At 31.6% G+C, this 20,121-nt stretch overlaps 2 protein-coding genes across 2 annotated transcripts; one reads left to right on the top strand and one right to left on the bottom strand.

The window, feature by feature from the left end:
* Positions 1–11,885: 11,885 nt before the first annotated feature.
* LOC102663414 (uncharacterized) lies at positions 11,886–13,553 on the bottom strand. The gene has a single exon (XM_006586869.4). It carries the CDS (start codon positions 13,291–13,293, stop codon positions 12,106–12,108), a length of 1,188 nt encoding a protein of 395 aa, XP_006586932.1. The 5' UTR covers positions 13,294–13,553; the 3' UTR covers positions 11,886–12,105.
* A 3,780-nt stretch (positions 13,554–17,333) lies between these two features.
* Positions 17,334–20,025, top strand: LOC100806944 (uncharacterized). Its single transcript, XM_003533385.3, has 3 exons — positions 17,334–17,621; positions 18,605–18,717; positions 19,380–20,025. The coding sequence occupies exons 1-3, from the start codon at positions 17,450–17,452 to the stop codon at positions 19,668–19,670; spliced, it is 576 nt and encodes a 191-aa protein (XP_003533433.1). The 5' UTR covers positions 17,334–17,449; the 3' UTR covers positions 19,671–20,025.
* Positions 20,026–20,121: the final 96 nt, after the last annotated feature.

The following is a 20,121-nucleotide window of genomic DNA, read 5'->3' as shown; positions in this document are numbered from 1 at the left end:
GTTGTGTGACCTGTGTGTCTTGTTAATTGTTTAATATGTGACATGCCACATGTGAAAATGTATGCTCTCAAGAACCAAAGGGAGATAATTTTAAGATAAAGAACACAGGATAATTAACATGAAATTGATTTAGTTTAATTGGTGGATGTTAAATGTTTAAGAAGAGGGTTTTTTTTCTTCTCAAAGAATATTTACAAAAATAGTTATGTATTATTAATTAACAAGATTTTTCACATTATTAACAGAATTGAATTCATATTTTCTACTAATTAGAACAATTTTTGTTAGTATTTTATAAATAACTTAAACTATGTTATATTAATCATCTATAAATCCCTCAACTTGTGGTTAGTATGTTGTAGAACTAATATTTTAATTAAGGTTTTGAGTTCAAATTATATGGATGAAAAAATATAATTAAAAAATTCTTATTATTAAAAATGATCATTTACATTTTCTAATAAAGATTAATTCAACGAAAGCTAATAAATAGTTTATATCAACTGTACGTGATGAAAAAAACAATCATCTATGTATAATCCCACAAATTAAATAAATACTTAGCAAGATAATGCCAACCCGGTGACTATGTTAGTGGGGTCTGATGCTGCTATTCTCAATCCAATTGTTATTTTGCAAAATTTAAAAGAAGTTCAACCCAAGAATCTTTGATTTCATTGGCTTGCAAGTACTGTTACTCATCGATGCTCAGAAGGCCTTTTGTTGGGACTGTTGGAAATAGTAAAAAATGAATAAGAATTAAGAATTAGCCCTTGAAAAGAGCCAAGATACAAGTCAGTTGATGAGTGTTGGTAACAATGATAAAGAATTATAAACGAACAATCCCACCACCCAAATGAATCACCAATGAGCTTATACTAACGTGGTTTAATAAATGATTAGAGTTTGTAGTGTGACGGTTATGTTATTGCACTTTGTCCACTAATTAAGATGGATTGATTATAACTCAACCTCTGAAAATAAAAGATTGAAAGAAAAACTGTAATAGAAAATAAATAAATAAAGCAAAAGTAGAGGAAAGTGAAAATAATATATCTTTTGGGAATAGGGTACAAGTGATTAATTTTTTATATGTTTTAATGGACTTAACGTCATTCCATACGACAGCGAAGTAATTTACTCTTTAAATAACTGCCCGTCGAGTGTTCTTGGGTTCAATTAGAATTTAGGAGCTGTACATGTAATCGATGAGGTCCGAGGTTGTTGGCAGTTTTGCACCTAGATCATTATAATTTGCCCTTTGAAAATGAAAAGCAGCAGACATCACACAACCACGTTTTGTTGAGTTTTTTTTTCTTCTCTAAAAATTTATTAGGTGAGTTGAATTTTAACTAAAAACATATTTTAAGACTTAAACGAATGTTTATAAAGATACTTACGAATTGTCTACCAATAAAATCATTATATCAATAATAAAATTCAAACCAATATCTTTATAAGATATGAATATGATTCTTATCGAATGATTCAATTAGTGGTTGAGAATTAAAAAAAGTAATTTAAATTGATTAATAAATACACATATAATTAAACTGAATATATTTGAACCCAAAGAACATATACATATATCACATTAGAGGCTTGTTTGATGTTCATGATATAATAAAATATAAGAGTAGATACAAAAATATAATAGAATAAGAGCACACTAAACTTTAATCATATATAATATTTGATGCTCTACATAACATAATTGTGTTATCCTATTTTGTAATTGATGCAAACCAAAAAATGATAGAGGAAGTGACAATGACGAGTTTAATCTGTATGAAGCTTACGGATTACGGATTGTCCACTTCCTAAGTGATCCATATGATTTTTTTAATTTTTTTTTAAAATATGTTTTACGAATTAATTTAAAATTAATGACTTAAACAAGAATTAATGTTAATTAACACAATGTTCTAATCAACTAAGTTAACATGTCAATTGTATTATAAAATAATTAATAGCGTTATATATAACACTAAAATTTCTAATGTATATTTAATGCACATATAAATTTAGATAATAAATTTTGTGATAATTAATTTTGATATAATAATTAATATGTTTACATATATGAATTTTTATGAAACCTATGATTTTTATTTAAAATTTATATATGTAAAAAAATATATTATTATATCAAAATTAATTATAATAAAATCAAAAAATACATTAATAATTTATGTTAATAAACCTATGATTTTTATTTATAATTTATATCTGACACCACAAAGACCATGTTACTGCTCCCGAAACTGTTTTCCAGATACTTTTCTAATCCCTTCGTGACCAATTACAATCATGTTGAAAGAAATGCAGTGTAGCCTCTTTATGTTGTGCAGCAAGAATCCAAGCCACTTATAACACCGGTTCCAGATTGTTGTTGCAAATCTGCACGTAAAAAGGACATGTTCCAAAGTCTCATCAGCTTCTTGGCAGGATGGATAATTAAGAATGGTTACTTTTATCATTCCAATTATCAATAAACATAGGAAGTTACTTAAATGGCAATAGAATTTGTCAAGCAACTTGATGTAGAAGGTACAATATTCATTTTTAACCAAGGATTTTCAGGGAATGATCCATGTTGTTTCCTTTGTCTCATACTGATTGTAATCTGAGACAGTCTATCATTCTACCAATCATTTCTTTCTATTAACTTTCTAAATCTAGCCACAGGATCTTGGGCCAATCTCCACCATTGGATCTCATTAGCCAGATAATAGGTGCAGCCATTTGATGTGGGGTGGGATGGTGTTGCATTCTATATTTGTTATTTAGGAGTCTCAAAAAAGTAAAATTAGATACACATTTTTTTTTGGTGAGTGGGAGTGGCTAAAGCCTAAACTAGAACCCATGGGGGAGCATTACACCAGCATTGTCAGCTAACAAAGAAAAATGAATTAAATATGGAACAACAACAATCTAAATTTGCCCTGCATAGTAAGACCAATTTTGCCAAAGCATCAGCAGTTAGATTAGCTTCTCTAAGAGTATTAGTAAAAATAATAGATCCTCCTTGTTGACTAAACAATAAGACTTGTCTTATGCAGATGGCCACTAATGCATTGCTGCCTTATATAGGGCAATCCTAAGCCAAAGACAGCAGCCATTGGTCCTTTAGGATGTCAAAAAAGAACTTGTACATAATCAAGATTGAGAATACTCAAAAGTCAAAAGGAATCATATTGAAAAATGAAAATTGATAAGATGAGAATTATACAATGAGGGATCTTATTTATAAAGCTAATTGGATTAACCATTCCTAACTAACTTTCTGTAACCTCTGTTAAACAGCATCAGTGAAAGTAAAAGTGGAACTCCATACTTGTTGAGCGAAGACACTATCCCTGATGGAATGGATCACACTTTCAAATATGACTATTGCAAAGAGGACAGATCTCATTAGTGGTTAAGTGGCGCTAGAAGCAAATTGCTTAATAGGAATGCACATTTCTCACCATTTTCCATAGCAAAAGTAACACATTGAGGGGAAAAAAAAAATACTACCCCTGCCTTGTTAGCTTGATTGATTTTCATAATAACTGTAAGGGACATGCTAGGTGCACCCAGCAATTAGGTGAATGGACAAAATTGTCCTTGTATTAAAAAAATAATTTCTTCTTTCGGAAGAAGGTTCTTCCGGTAGAACAATTTATTCTATCAGAAGAACCTTCTTTTGGAGAAGTTATCAGAAGAAGTTCTTCCGGTAACTTCTCCGGAAGAAGGTTCTTCCGGATGAACAATTTGTTCTACCGGAAGAACCTTCTTCCAGAGAAGCTACCGGAAGAAGGTTCTTTCGGTAGAACAAATTGTTCATCCGGAAGAACCTTCTTCCGGAAAGTTTTCGGAAGAAGGTTCTTCTGGTAGAACAAATTGTTCATCCGGAAGAATAAATTGTTCTACCGGAAGAACCTTCTTCTGGAAACTTTCCGGAAAAACCTTCTTCCGGAAGAAGGTTCTTCCGGAAAGCTTCCGAAAAAAGGTTCTTCCGGTAGAACACAAATTGTTCTTTCGGAAGAAGGTTCTTCTGGAAACTTTCCGGAAGAACCTTTTTTCGGAAGAAGAAATTATTTTTTTTAACGCAAGGGCAATTTTGTCCATTCACCTAATTGCTAGGTAAACCAACAATATTGCTTGGTGCACCTAGCATGTCCCTAACTGTAAGCTGAAGCTACAGTCAGAGTACCATCATTTGACCATTTCTAAGCCAAGATATCATCAAAATTTGGAGAGGGAGGCACCATGGCTTGTATTGCTATTGCAACTCTGAATCTGATTATGGCTCATAAACAATATTTGGCAACCATGAATCGGTCCAAAATCAAGTTTTCTCACCACTACCAATCCTCCAAAATAAATTAGATTCCACCCTCTCCCAGATGTTGCAAATACTGCGTTGAATTCAAGCGCCGGTATTTGGCAATGGGAAGCTTTTTGTTGGTTACACATTTATATTTTGCTTTTATCACCAGACTCAAAGATTGGTAGGTCTAGATTGCATATTTGCATTTTCCACACATTTCTCAAGCTTGCTTTAAACCAAGACCTCCACAGCTTCCTTTGGGCCAAGTTGGAGGGTGCGTATGGCTTGAAGAAATTGGAACATTTTTTTTTATCAATGGCATCACAAGGCGACCTTGGAATAAAGGAAAATTACATGATGTAAGCCAAACATGGCTTGAAGAGCTGACTGACTGCCAAGTACCCAGGTAAGGAAAGTCTTCTGGTTTTCCACATTGATCTGTTGTTGAAGTGTCTTGATATGAAACCACACATAGAACCACTTTTTTATTTTAATCATGCCAAAAAATTTGTTTGCCTTGCAAATTTATTACGATATTTCTATCAGAATTGGTCTATATTTACTAGTCGTCATTTTGATGAACAACTTGAACATGAGACCAATTCTAGATCATGACTACAAGCCTCGGTCAACCCAACTAATCAACAAAGTTATGGTAATTAAGATGATAAATTCCTTATGAGATAAAATAGGATCATTCTACCAGAAGATTTAAACATTTCAGCATGTAGTATCCACATTCAAATGAAGACACAAATGTTCCATCGTAACTAGAGGAAAGGCAACTATATGTATAACATAGACTCCACCTTCCCTACATGTTTCATTCGTGGTCATGCATACCAGCTTAATAGTAACTTCCTCACTGCATTAATACTATTAATATCAATCAATTTCATTTCAATGCATTTTCCTTTGGGACATCAATGCGAAGTTCAAAATTACTAGCATTTGTTCGTCATGAAGAGTATCGCATCATCTCATTTCAGGGGATTCATATGTGTAAAGTGTAAACCTTATTTCAGTAATGAATTTCACTATTCCTCTAGGAAAATCCAAAATCTGCCATATCCAGCAAGTGAATAGACTCCATTTCATTCTAGTTTTGGGGTGAAAAGGCTGAAAGCTGAAAAGATAAATCCAAAATCACCTCTATCATATGAGTGTTAGTTGTAATTCAGAATATTAGATGTAAGTTTGGTAGTTTGTTTAGTTAGTTGAGTGTGATAAGGCAGTGACTGAGGCTGAACTTGAGCTGTATAAATAGCTTCTATGTAATTCAATTCAATAATGCAATTCATCTCATTTTCAGTATATGCATTTTCTTGGTTCTCTCTTTCTCCCAACAATGAGGACACCATATAGATCTCAAATATTGTTCTTAATCTTGATTTTCCGAAAGTTATCAAAACACTCGTCTTTCGGTTGCATTCATCTCTCTGGTATTGTCATCTTTCAGTTGCATTCAAGGTTCGAGCATCACATTGTGATATTACATTTAGAATTAATAATTCACATTGCAATCAGAGATAGTATCATCAAGACCCAAACGTTGCATTTCAAAAAGAACACATAAATCTCAAAGCTACATTTCGTATCAAGCCTCAATAATCCCATATCTAATTTCACATTTGGTCATTAAATCTCAGGCACATCCTCCAATATTTAAGTTTCAATTAAGGCCACAAGACCACATGGAGACAATTATTGAAGAATTATATCTTCCAATTTTTGATTTTTTTCTAGTATGGAAATAAATGGCGAATATATTCTAAGTAATAAAAGCCTAAGTTTCCTTTAGATCCCAATTCCAATATGATCCCCATGCCTCATTAGTCGATACTGCTCCTGAAATAATACCTATGTTAAAAAGATAAAACCTTCAATCATTCCCATTTTCCCATACCAATTTCAAGTCTCAATCTTCCCAAACCTAAAACTGTACGTTTGACAGATTGTTTCAGACTTATGAATCAATTAATCTTCCATATCCTATTTACTTCTTTTGAATAATGATTTAGATTTAATTCAACCTAAGCATATTAACTTGGTGCGTTATGCATATTTTAATTGGACAAAAAGCGTCTCTTTTCACTAGAATTCCAGCTTAAAATGTTAATTTCTAATAATATTTTTGAGAAGGTTTTGACAAAATATGCTTAAAGATCCTTCATTGGATAATTGAATGAGGCCTGCTTCTGAAAATATGCATATTGTTTTAACAACTTCAATATAGCATCAACAAAATGCAGCGTTACCTATTTTGATAAGATTTTTTTGTTTTGTTTCAAAAAAAAATAAACCTAATATCAATCTTACTCATTCTTAAACCGTCCCGCGTCTTCTCCTTAGCATTTGAATTACTCTATTAGGCTAATTCAAAATAAATATATATATAATGGAGATATAATATATTATAATAGATATTCTCTTCTAAATAAAATACTTTATATTACTATTAATTTTTTAATTAGTTTCCATCATTAATTCCTACTTCTATTATTATATATTCTTTTTTCTATGTATCTATACAATCGAATTAGAATCACGATTCTATCAAATATTTTTATTTATTTTATTTTTTAATGCAAATCCAAGATTCAACCTCCAGCTCAATGAAAGGAATACATCAATGAAACGATAGTTAAATAAATTGAGTATATTATTATTTTTTTCTTTAAAAGTTCCAAGAAGTGCATTATGAGAAGAGAAAGGGGTTTAAAATCAACACAAATCAACACATTCCTTTTGCTTATATGATTTTTGGTGAACTGTACGCATCAAAAGGTGCCATCTAGGAACATATTTAGTTTCCCGTTACAAATTATGTTCAAGACAAAAATACTTTTGTCCTAGATCAGGAACACTTTGCTATTGCATTGAATTTGCTTTTATCCATTGAATTTACATTCAAAATCAACATTCAAGCGTCTCAACGAAATCGAACAGTCTCAAAAACATTCAAGAAGGAGACAATTCAAAATTGTAGCCCAACAACAAATTCGCCCAAAATCAAGATCAGCAACTAAATACAGATCTCACGAGCGAGTTTACTGGAACGAAACCTCCACAAATGGAAACTCCGTTAATGTCGCAAACGAAGAAATTGCCTCAAAACATTCGTGCCAAAACACGGTTTCGGGACAGAGTGCGTTTGCTTAAACCGATTTAACAAATATATCAAAAAAATTAAAGTGTTGCAGTGATAAAGGGCCTGAAAGATCAGAGAAAAATTCAAATTCAGACGAGTGACACTGCAAGATTTGATATTGCAAGTTTGAAAAAACGATTGATTGGACCGTAGAGGAATCAAGATCCAATCAAGAAGCTGAACTTGCTTTTCAGAAACAACTTTCAAAGCTTCAGAAATCAAAAGACAAAAAATGAAAAAGAAAACAGAGAGGAATCGTGCAAAGAGACACAAAGCCGGAGGAGGATCAGAGACACCTATGCCTAATGCAGTTATACCTTGGTGTTTATAAAGGCGTTGTCGCTAGGGTTTTTATTTATATGCGCCTCTTGGGCCGTCCGGCCCAATTAACTTATAGGCCCATTTATATGACGTGGCTTGTTACCGTTATTATCTTCATTGTGATTTGATTTTAAAATTTAAAACTTTGTCTCTGTTAATCTTAGCAGGATAAAATTAGCCATCCACTTTATTATATTTTCCATCGAATTTCTACTGGTAAAATACACATTATTATGAGGATAAATTATACTTTATTCTATGGTGCTTCAATTTAAAAACATCTTGTCCTTTTTACTGTGAACTTTGACATTTTTAATTATTATTTTTGAACTAATAGTATGTGAAATTTGAATATACTTTTTTTATAAAAAAATGCATAATGAAATTTTTCAAGAAAAAATCTTTAAATTTTAATATATTTTTTATTATCTATTTTAACAATAAAATCATTTAAATTCCTTTTCATATACATAATTTCATTAACTAAACAAAAACCTTGGTATGTCTTATTTAATTTCTTTATAAAATTTTGTCTTTCACGCTTCTTCCCTAAGTATGCTCTTCCGTAAACTTACATTTTTTTTAATATTTGTTATCAATTAATTTAAAAATAATAATCCAAGCAAGACTCAAATCTATAACTTTACTTTCAGATTATTAGCATAACACTATGACCAACTGAATTAATAAATTAATTATGTTATAAAATAAATAATATTGGTATACATAACATTAAAAATTATAATGTATATTTAATTTTAAATAATAAATTTTGTGACAATTAATTTTGATATAAATCATATAAATTATTTAATCCGTATATTTTTTTAAAAATAAAAAATATTTACTATTACAAATATATATATATATATATTTTAAAAATATTTACTAATATATATTAAATTTTGTAATAGTAAATATTTTTTATTTTTAAAAAAATATACGGATTAAATAATTTATATGATTTATATCAAAATTAATTGTCACAAAATTTATTATTTAAATTTACATAAAATTGGTTGATTTTTTTTCACACTAGTTAAAGAAAGAAAGTAGACTAACTTTTTGAGGTTAAGTCTGCCCATGAGAGTAGTGCAAATGAAACCATGACCACAACTCATTCAAAAATCACAAAATAATGATGTCCAAAAATGCAAGGGAACTACTAGGCACACCCAACAGTTTTGCTGGTACACCCACCATAACAGGGAAGTGTCGATTTTGCTCTTTTGTAAGTTCAATACAGATTGACAACCCATAAGCTCAATACAGATTATCAATCCATTTGTAACTTTCGCATTATTAACACAACACTCTAATCAACTGAACTAATAAACTAATTCTGTTATAGAATAATTAATGTCGCTATATAAAATACTAAAATTTCTAATGTATATTTAATGCATATGTAAATTTACATAATAAATTTTGTAATAATTAATTTTTATCTAATAATTAATTTGTTTGCATATATAAATTATAAATAAAAAACATAGGTTTAATAAAAATTTACATGTGTAAAAAATATCAAATTTATTTAATTATGAATTATTGTAATAAACATCTAAATACATCATTCAATTAAATATCATATTTTTTTATTTTCAATCACTGTAATAAATATCCAAATATATCACTCAATTAAATATCAAATTTATTTAACTATTAATTATTATAATAAACATCTAAATACAACATTAAATTAAATATCAATTTTTTTAATTATCAAATTTTGTGAATAAAATAATGTATAAAAAAATTATAATTTAAAAAAAAAATTAAAGTTATGCTAGGTGTACCAACAAAACTGCTGAATGCCCCTAGCAGTTCCCAAAATGCAAATGAAGTGGCAAATTGCCTTGATTGCTATATGAACCTTCAACACTCTTGTCCAAACCTCCTACCAATTTGCCATAGTGCCACCTACTAAAACTAGTATGCTGTTTTATAAGACTAATAAATCAGTAGGGACAACACAATATCTTGAAGTAAAAGGTTAAAGAAGGGGAAATTAAGCTAAGCATTTATAACTTCGAAATCTATGTACATAGGAAGCAATTACCCAATTTTGGAATCGGTCACTCCATTACCACGCATGCAAGGAAAAAAAATATTGTACCGAGAATCATGATTCTATGAAAATGGGAATCATAATTCCTAGAAATGATTAAAAATTGTTTGATTTGTCAGGAAATATTTATGTAAGATTTTTGAAAATCAAATATTAACATGATATTTTTACCAAAGATTTTAAATGTTTATCAATCAAAATAATCTAATAAAAGTAATACGGAATACTTTAATTATATTTACCACAGTAAAACTCTTTTTTAGAAAGTTAGATTCTCTCCTCCCAAAGGAATGTTTTTTGGAAACTCAATTAAAAAACGATTCCTAGGAATGTTTTTTAAAATATGCATATCAATGATAGGAATTTAAGATTTTCAACCTAAGATTCCTCGAAAACTTACAAGAATTCTCCAATCAAACGCCCATAAAAATGAAATCCTGATCACAACAAGCCTAAAATCTTCCCCTTATATATGGCATTGCAAGCATACAGGCCTAGGTTACTAAACAACTTCAAACATCAATGCAAGGGTCCATAGAGATTTTGCATCCATGTGGCAAGCTCACGTGAGCTTAAATGCAAGTTGAAGGTGTTTATGCACAACACATTGAAGAACTAAAACTTGATTTGAGAAATCAGTTCCAAAACTGAAGCAGCACACTATCTAGTTAGTACATGTACTAGTAAAAGCATAGCTATGCTAAATACACGCATTAAATTGCCAGCAAAACTTGTTGTTCAGATGACATTGGTCTCTAATGGAAACCTAGAATATAAAAACAGAGCTTCGAGACAAACAGAAAAAGTATCTATCCTCGTCCAAGAGCCTAGCTCCACACAGAATATCCTCTCCAAATCTGCCCTGCTTCGTGTAAAACAAACCTAAGATTCTCAACCCCTTGCATTAAGGGAATCATTTGCCCAAAATGCTAACAACCTGCCACCTAAACTAACTAAATCCAAGTCCAATATTCTTTCTAGAATAACAGTTTCATATTTTTGTTGTCGATCCACTTTATGGTCCTTTCCCTTTACAACACCCTTTCTTGCATCCACACTAGAAACACAATCCTATCAGTCTCAACTCTTAATCTCTAAGACAAATTACCATGAATAGGAGTTCACTTCCCCACTGGACACCAACAATCCTGCCTAGTCCTTTGCACCTCTATTGTAAATAACAGCCCAGTTCACAAGGCTCTCACTATTGTGGGAGTTTGGACTTTGGAGAGTCAAATGTATGAATCCCAAACCCAATGAGCACAGGGGTAGTTTCTACAACTAGAAACATTTGAACACCAAGTATTGATGCAGAACCTTGCCATTGTGCCAAGGCTCACCCCAAGCCAACACTTCCACAGTAAACAAAATAATGCATTACCATATTCAAATATTTAAATGAGCTTATGGAATTCAGAAAAGCAAGTTAGAATTAAACCTGATGTGGCAATAATTTTTCAACCCAAATATAACTCAGTTCACTTTTACCTACCTCTAAAGGCTTATAATATAATTAAATTACAGCTTCATGATTCTAACAAAATAGAACACTTTAAAATTCATATATCATCCTCGTCTTTTTCCAACAAAAGAACTTTTCTCACGTCTGCCTTATCTTATTGACATGACCAGTTAGCCAGTATGCTGCAAATAAGGACATGACTTTTCTTCACAAAAATTGATCATATTGAAGCTTCTTTCAAAGCACCATTTTCAGAGAAGAAACACAGTAAGCCAGCTAAGATTATTCTAGATCCAACCTAATGAAGGAACTGCAAAACTAAAGCAGGAAGTAAGCTACTGATCCTTAGTTTGTATCCTTTCAGCCACACTTATCCATCTCAAGTCCCCATACAAATTACAAACGGCAAAAGTAAACAGTTATACCTAGCCTACAATGCTGTATCCTGAAGTTGTCACTTGATAGTTGATATAGCCTATAATACATATATACATAATTATTACAAGGACAACAACAAAACATGCATGTGTAAGCTAGGTTACAAATAAGCATTGGATGTTAAGAATTGGTGCTAAACATCTAGTGTCCCAGTCATTTAGAAAGCAACAAGTAGTTGATGTAAATCACAAATGTGATGGGAAATGGAGAAAATGTAACAACCAACACAGGTTCAAACCCAGAAAAACGAAACAATTCAGTTAAATCAGGTGAATATAGTCAGGGTTGACACAAGTGATTGAATGGGATGAAGTAACACAACAAGCTAAGATCAGAGAAATTTGTACTCATGAGTTAACCACTTGATAACTGCCAGATGCTGCACAATCCTCATTTTTTCCTTGAACACTATTTTTTTCCTGGTACAGCTTTAATAGTTGATGTGCGTCCTCCTTATAACATATCACATACTTTTCCATAAACGCCTTTTTGGAAACAGCAAATGGGATATGAAAGCAGGCACTCTTTTTCCTCAAGCCTTTCGCGACTAAATACTGGACAACAAGAGCCCTTGGAATGATTGTTTTTTCCATACTCAACCCAAGAATCTTGGGAGATCGGACAAGGTCCAAAGAATCCCAGCCCAACTGATTGACCCAAAAGTTCATCACAGTATTTATTTTGTCAATGGATGCCAACATACAGTGAGGGTGCCTCCTAAATGCTTCAAGACAGGCTTCATCGGACCAACCCCATTTCTTATAGACGCCAACTTTCTCCTTCCACGAGGTTTGACTCATACTTTTTAGGGCAAGCAATGCTGTAACAAAAGCTGATTTTGAAGGATCAAACCCCAGATCCTTTACTTCCTCCACCACCTTAAGAATATCAGAGGTGAAAACCGCCCTACAACGGTTCCGAAGCAATCTTGCAATGTTTGTTTCTCCCACTCCATTATCAAGCAAAACTCTGATGTTGCGCTCGATGTAATCTCTTCTGCCATAGTAAATGCAATTACCAAACAAACAAGAAATAGTGTGGTCATCAGATTTCAAGAATCTAAATACCAAATCATAGCTTGGGACTATAGTATTCTCCAGGCTTCGACTCAGTATTGCAGGGGACTTACTCACTATGTCAACAATTGTAGAGCTAGAAACACCTTTTGAGAGTAAAAATTGAAACTTGGGCAATACTCTTTTGCAAGGGTCGCAGGAAAGCAACCATGGTACCCTTCTAACCATACTGTTTATTTGGGAGTTAGAGAAACCGTGGTCTCTGAGGAACCTGATTGCTGAGTCAGGCTTTTCTGGGGTCCGAAAACAAATGCGGTAGGAGTCACAAGTTCTGGAAGCAGATTCAGGGGAGAACCCAAAATTGTGGATGAGGTAGGATACCGCGAATGAGTGTGAATTTGAAGTGGTCGTTGTGTAGAAACGCAGAGGAAATAGTAATGGGGAGTGGTGGTGGATAAAAGGGTAACGTGATGTTGCTGTGAAAGTGACATCTTTCAGATAGAGAAGTTTATTGAACATGGTGATGCTTCAAGAAAGCGACTAAGCTTTTTCGGTTGAAAATTCAAATAGAAGAAAGGGTTTCAAAATTTGAACCATCAAAGGAGTGAAGGTGAATAGTATTACCTTAAGCTCGGTAGTGAGAAACTCGGATATTGACACAGAACTTCAAATCTCAATCCCTGGTATAGTTGAGGACAAAGAGAGATCTCGAAAACAGAGACTCAGAGAGTGACGGAGAAAATAGCAGCGGTAGAAAAATTAAACGGAGTCATAATTTATCATCAGAAATTGAAAGTTTTACAAAAACAATAAATAAAAGGTTAAATTACTTCGCAGTCTCTGAATTATTTGATAATATTAAATAGGTCGAGGTCCATAAATTATTATTGTTTCCAATTGAATCGTTAAATTTTTAATTATTTCTTAATTGAATCATGTTGTCTTATTGTTGTTACAGAAATTTAATCCCAAATATCTAATTAGTTCACGAATTTAGTATTATCACCTCTCATAGGGCTAGAATTTGAAAAAAAAATTCATAATATATAAAAAAAATTACCAAAATATACACCTCCTTCCATTATTTATCAAAATATATAATTTTACTATTCACTGTGTAAATTTGGGTTAGGAAAACCTGAATTTACACTGTATTAATTTATTTATTTATTTTTTAAATATTTATAGATAAAGGAAATTAATAAAATTTGAGAAAATTATAAGATAATTTTTTAGTTACAATTTAGGTATTTTTTTAATTAAATTTATGTGTCGTTGATGATTTTATTTTTTTATATACGTTAATTAAAAATTGAAAAAATTAGTTAAAAGTATTAAAATAAATTAAAAAACATTGTGAAATAAATAATTGATACGTCTTTGTTATATAATAGTAAAATTAAATAGTGTGATAACTCAGATGATAAAGACAAGAATAACGAAACATACTACAAAATACAATTGTAACGTAAATATGATGAAACTAATAATAATTTGAAAGATGTTGTGCAAAAGACATGTTTCGTTCCATTTCGGTTGTTGATTTATTAAAAATAACTAAAATTTTTATTAGGCATAATCGTTTCCATTGATTAGATTCTATTAACACCTTTAATACGTTTTCACTGTTTTTTAATTTTGTTCTTTCATATTCGATTAAAATTTCTCAGTACTTATGAAAAACACCAAATTGCAAATAAATAAAAAAACAAAGTGTAAATAAAAAAATAAAATAAAATAAAACCATGTTGAGAATTCAGGTTTGGGGGACCCAAATTCTCAAATACCAAATTGCAAATTTTTTTGAAAACACAACCCAATTTACACTTTTAGCTTGTTTTATTTACAATATTTATATTATGTTTGGATTGATCTCTATAAAGAATAAAGTTTGGACTAGTTGAAAATGAACATGAATTAGATCACATTGCATGTTATTTTCATGCCTCTTTTTCATATTTAATTTATGTTATCAAGTATATGTGACATTGGTGATCATTATAGCTCAATCATGTTGGACTATGAGGAAAACTGCAATGGTTCTGTGTTACTATATAAGATGGACCAAATTATTTAAGAAAAGTCTAAAAGTAAATAACATACGGTTGCTTATCTAAAGACTTTTGCAATATAAATGATTAAGGTTAATATGAAACTCAAGCGGGAGATTGTTAGGAATTTTATAATTCCTAATTAATTAATTAGTGTGGCCTACATATTATATTTATAATTTATATTAGTTATTATATTTATGGACTCAATAAAAGTCATCTAATTTGGTGAGCCTATTGGACTATTATCAATCAAGAATTAATATGGACTTAATAAGCGGAAACCAGTTTGGCTCGTTCGGAATAATGAGAACTCTAACAGGTTAAAACCTAAAGTAAAGTTTTGGTTCCCAATACACCAAATCAGAAATTGTATTATCTTCTTCCCATCTGATGAAAAACTTAAAGTCCCAAAAGAAAAACGGTGATTTGGTTTGGTTGAGGAATAACACAAAATCAACAAGACTCATCAATTTTATTGCTTATCATGGATTCAAATATTTTTTTTCACAATCCCTCCTAATAATCTAACATAATGTATTTTCGATGATTCTTAGTATTTTATTAAGATTCTTAAAATTTCAAACACACCACTCTCACTATTGTGGGAGTTTGGAGTGTCACATACATGAAGTCATGAACCCTATTCCTACGAGCAAAGGACCTGTTTCTGTTACTTGAGTACTTGACCATAAAATCATGAGGTTAAACCTTGTCATTGCACCAAGGCTCATCCCAAGTCTGCACCTTTATAGGAACCAAAATAATGCGTTTAAATAAGTTTATAGAATTTTTAAAAAAATCATTTCAATATTCATATATTTTCCTTATCGTTCGGCAACAAAAGAACTTAACTCTCATTTGTCCTTATTATTGACATGCCACAATGCTTCAAACAATGCATAACTTTATTTCAAATAAATTGAATCACATTCAAGCTTTTACCACAGAGGTCAAGAGATTCTTTCAAAACACCAGAGGAAGAAACATAGAGAGCTGTATAAGTTTTTTTCTTGATCAAACCTGCAAAACTGAGCAGGAAGCAAGCTACTGATCCTTAGTTAATATCCTCTCAGCCAACTTAAGCAAAAAACATTTTTGCATACACTATAATGTTGTATCCAAAAGCTGCCACACACTATATTTCCCAGTTAAGCATCGTAGAAAAAGTTGTTCGAATACTTCACATTACAGTAGCAAGGTATAAATGAAAAATGTACCCTGATATCTTTTAAATTACAAAAGCAGTTTCTGGTGAGAACTCGAGATTGTTTGAGGTAGGAAACCGTGAATGAGTGTTGTTGAGAGGTGATGTGACAGAATTTGGAAGAGAATGCTGATAGAAAAAGGTTCAATTTTGGGGTTGGGAATGGAAGTTGTATTGTTATGGTTCTCTTCAGATAGAGGTGTTTGCAGAGCTGGGAAATAACATGTGAGCGGTGCTTAGGGAAGAGAATGCAACAATTGTCGATTGTCAAAACCTTGAAACCTTGAAACCTTGAAGGCACACCTTTGTTGTGTTCTGCAGGAAGTGTTAAAAGTTAAAACTCTGTAATCTCGATACTTCAAAAATAAATAGAAAAAACAAAGCTTAAAAATGTTTGAGAAGTTAGAGGTTTTTCCCCTCCAAAGAAATAAAATAAGATTCTACGTTTGTTTGGGTAGAAATGCAGCTAAAAAAACATGTTTGTTTCGGTAAAAACTAGAAAGTATGGTCAGAAATAAATAAACAGTTTTAATTAAATATTAAATTACAGTTACTAAATTTTAACACTTTAATCATATTGTTTTTGAGTGTTTATTTATAAAAAATGAGAAATATAAAATTTAGTTTCTGTAAAATAAATGTGATTAATTAATCTTATAAATAATTTAAAGATAAATTAATTTTTAAATTTTATAATTTAATGTTAAATTAATTATAAAAAAATAATCTATTATTAAATTGATCATTGAATTAAAAAGAAAATGACTTTACAAATTTAATAACATGATTAATTTATTTTATTTTTTACATATTTAAAAACAAAAATTATATTTTTCATATTTTAAGGATCAATTTATTATCACATTACACTTTTATAAACGAATTTGGTTATTTAATATTTATCCTACTTTTTCCATTATACAAAATATTTAATTCTTTTAAGAAATAAAATAAATAAATAAATGCAACATTTCTTCCCAATTTCATGACTTATTAGGGAGGAATCATTTAACATGTGAAAAAAAAAACAGTTTTTATCAAATAAAATAGTGAAATTTAGTTTTTTTTAATCTTATATGTCTCTTTTCATCTTTTTAAAATTTGTAATATCTTTTTAACTAATATTATTATACTAGAATATGTTATTATAATATATTAATTAATCATATATTAAAATAGTAAAGAGTAGCAAACATATTTAACTTAGTTGATTAAGATGAGTGGCTAAATGTTGTAATCTCCTTTGTTCAATTCCGAAAAAAAAAAAAAAAAACAAATATTAAAGAGTGTGGTAGAGCTAAAACGTGTACATCAACAAGCCACGGGGTTTTGGAAAGTTTTCTCTTCTCTCTTCAACATCGGGCTTACGCTACGATAAAAAGAACCACAAGGCCGCGTTTGGCGTCACACAACAACGATGGGTCAGGCATTTCGTCGAGCATCTGGAAGAATCCGAGCAGCGTCCGAAGCTGACACGTCATCCTTCTCCAAGCCCAAGAACGCCGTCGATCGCCGACCTCCGCCCAATGCTGCCGCCGACAAAGCGGCGCAGATCCCGAAAGCCGCTGAACATGACGTACTTCACGCCAGTAAGTCTCTCTCTCTCTCTCTCTCTCTCTCTCTCTCTCTCTGTGTAGGTTCAAGGTTTTTGGTTGGAAAATTTGGGTTAAAAAATTGCGAAAAATTTGTTCCTTTAACATTATTTCGTTCTGGGGAAACCGAAAATGTTAGTGGGTGCCTTGGAAATTAAGGTAGCTAATGTGGGTTATCCTGAGACTGCGTTCTTCTACGTTGTGGTGTTTGTGAATGTCACTATTCAGTTTAAAGTTTCACTTTTGGAAATATTTTTGCACCCACAATGTGTTGGGTAGGCATGCTTAGTTCAGCTGAAAATGGGGAAGTGAAACATTTTGGGGGGGAAATAAAAATTTACATTTTGCTTGTTAGTTGTTACAATCAAATTGTTGGACAGTGGAAACTGGAGTGCAACACAGTTTCACTTCAACCTCACTATTTTTGCCCTTCCTTGTTTTTAAGAAATTGTGCAAGAATAGAAGCAATAACCCTTGGAGTCACTTGGTATCAGAAAATATCTCTTGTTTACTCCTTTAATTACAAAATGTCACTTTATTCTTACTTTGTTTCTTGTTTTTAAAAGCTTGAGTAAGTAAGAAGTTGTGGAAATGGAAAATGAAACCAAAAAACAATAGAAAGTTGCTTTGTTTTAAAACAGGAAACAAAATGAAAACAACGTGAGAGTTTTGTAGTTAAAAGAGAAATCAGAAAATGAAATTTAAATACATTTTCTCAAACCAAGCTATCCAAGTGTTCTATCCCACTCTATTTGAATTCTGTATTTTTTGTCTGGTATGTATGGATATACCATTGGATTTTGTCTTTTTACTTATTGTAGCAATTATTTTATCCATGGGGATTTACCTCATGTTAATTTGTGTGTTTGCAATATGCATGCATAGATATTACTTATAATTCTGGTGTTTTTTGAGGTTTTACAATGCTACTATGATAGTTCACTGTGGTTGATTGCACTGTTATTTGTTCTTGGCTTAAGATGATAGTCCTAGAGTTAATACGGACAACATTCTGGAAGAAAGAGATCCCAAATTTGATGCTATGCTTGGTCAAATGATTGGTAGAATTACATCAAAACCTGAGATGGGTGAGGTGAGTTTATGGAAGTTTGCTTTTACACCTTATGTAGAGTTGAAGTTGATGCAGAAATGTCATTATGTTGTATGTAATGTATAACTCCAACTTTTGACATTGTTTTATTCTTCACCCTTTACCAATGAAACTCCATTAGTGTTAGATGCCAAGTTTTATTAAGCATTGATCTCTGTATCCGAAGTAAATAATGGTATTATTGGCATTGAAGATCAAGGAAATCCTGTTTTTATATATTGGCTTGGTCATCTCCTGTAAAATGAAAGGAAATTCTGCCAAAATAATCCTACCATTGACTGTATGTTGTGGATTGATATTTGCTTAAATACTTTGTCATGTATACCTTTATGATGATATACTAATATATCTTTAGAAATCTTATACCAATCAATGTTTTTCATCATCAATCAATGTTGGATATGGTTTCTGACATTTGTTTTGCTCATGGTATTAGCATGGTGTCATTGGAACTTCACAAATTTGATTAATCTTTATGTGTGTTTGGATGAGCTTATTTTAGAGAAGTAATCAATTTCTGTCTCAAAAATAATATTACCAATGACCAATGCTATTTCAATGCTCAAAGGCTTTTACTTTTGACATTTTAGTGCCTATCTTACCAAGACAATCTCACCTTATACAGTTAGACAACATTATTACAGGCCTTCGTGGTTGATAAGTATAATAGGCCGATGCCCAAATTGCGAAACACAAAACCAGATTCTGGCCGTTATGATGAAAGGCCAGTTCCTGCTGGCACTTTGAATGTAGCACAGTTGCGCCATGTCATCCTTTTGCATGAAGGAAAAGCTGATGATTACAATGGGCGTATGGATGCTCACCAGATTGCTGAAAAATTCCGGGTCGATGTGGTTCAGATTCAGAGGATCTTGCAATTCTTATCGCAACCTCCTGAAGGTAGCAGTAAAGACAAGAACAAAGCACCAAGATAAATAGCTACACTGGCATTGCTAACTGGTTCTTGTCTGATAAAAGGCTGTTCTAAATGGATTTAAAGTGTGGAATTTCGCCCATTGAAAATGTAGTTCAACAGAAAGGAGAATGCCAAATACTAAAGGTCTTCATTGACTTGTAATGAACTATATTAGCAAGTGCTTGTGCAACCCAAATACTTAGTTTTAAGGAAATCGTGATATCGACAATTGAATTTGTACTTGTGACGGAAACCCTGGAGAAAGTGAGTTTCAATAAGGGTTTTGAAACCCTACTACAGCTGAGTTTTTGTTCTTTTTTAAGTGCTTCACAGCAGTTAATAAAACATGAGCGAATTGAGTTTTGGCCTTGCAAGTTCCGTTTTATGCATGTCATGATAAAAATGCCTTCATCATCAAGCTATGCACAATGAAGATCTTGACGCTGTCATTGACTAAGTGCATGTTGACA

The sequence above is a fragment of the Glycine max genome, chromosome 9, assembly GCF_000004515.6.
Source record: "Glycine max cultivar Williams 82 chromosome 9, Glycine_max_v4.0, whole genome shotgun sequence".
Taxonomy (NCBI): Eukaryota; Viridiplantae; Streptophyta; class Magnoliopsida; order Fabales; family Fabaceae; genus Glycine; species Glycine max.
The sequence above is the reverse complement of the archived record's forward strand: the minus strand, read 5'-3'. Positions and strand labels throughout refer to the sequence as shown.

What these genes read in the sequence shown, in the direction of transcription:
- LOC102663414 (XM_006586869.4), bottom strand. Translation starts at nt 13,293, where the DNA reads ATGTTCAATAAACTTCTCTATCTGAAAGATGTCACTTTCACAGCAACA.
- LOC100806944 (XM_003533385.3), top strand. Translation starts at nt 17,450, where the DNA reads ATGGGTCAGGCATTTCGTCGAGCATCTGGAAGAATCCGAGCAGCGTCC. An exon ending in ACATGACGTACTTCACGCCA is followed by an intron (nt 17,622 to 18,604) that starts GTAAGTCTCTCT and finishes TCTTGGCTTAAG; the next exon opens with ATGATAGTCCTAGAGTTAAT. An exon ending in CAAAACCTGAGATGGGTGAG is followed by an intron (nt 18,718 to 19,379) that starts GTGAGTTTATGG and finishes ACATTATTACAG; the next exon opens with GCCTTCGTGGTTGATAAGTA.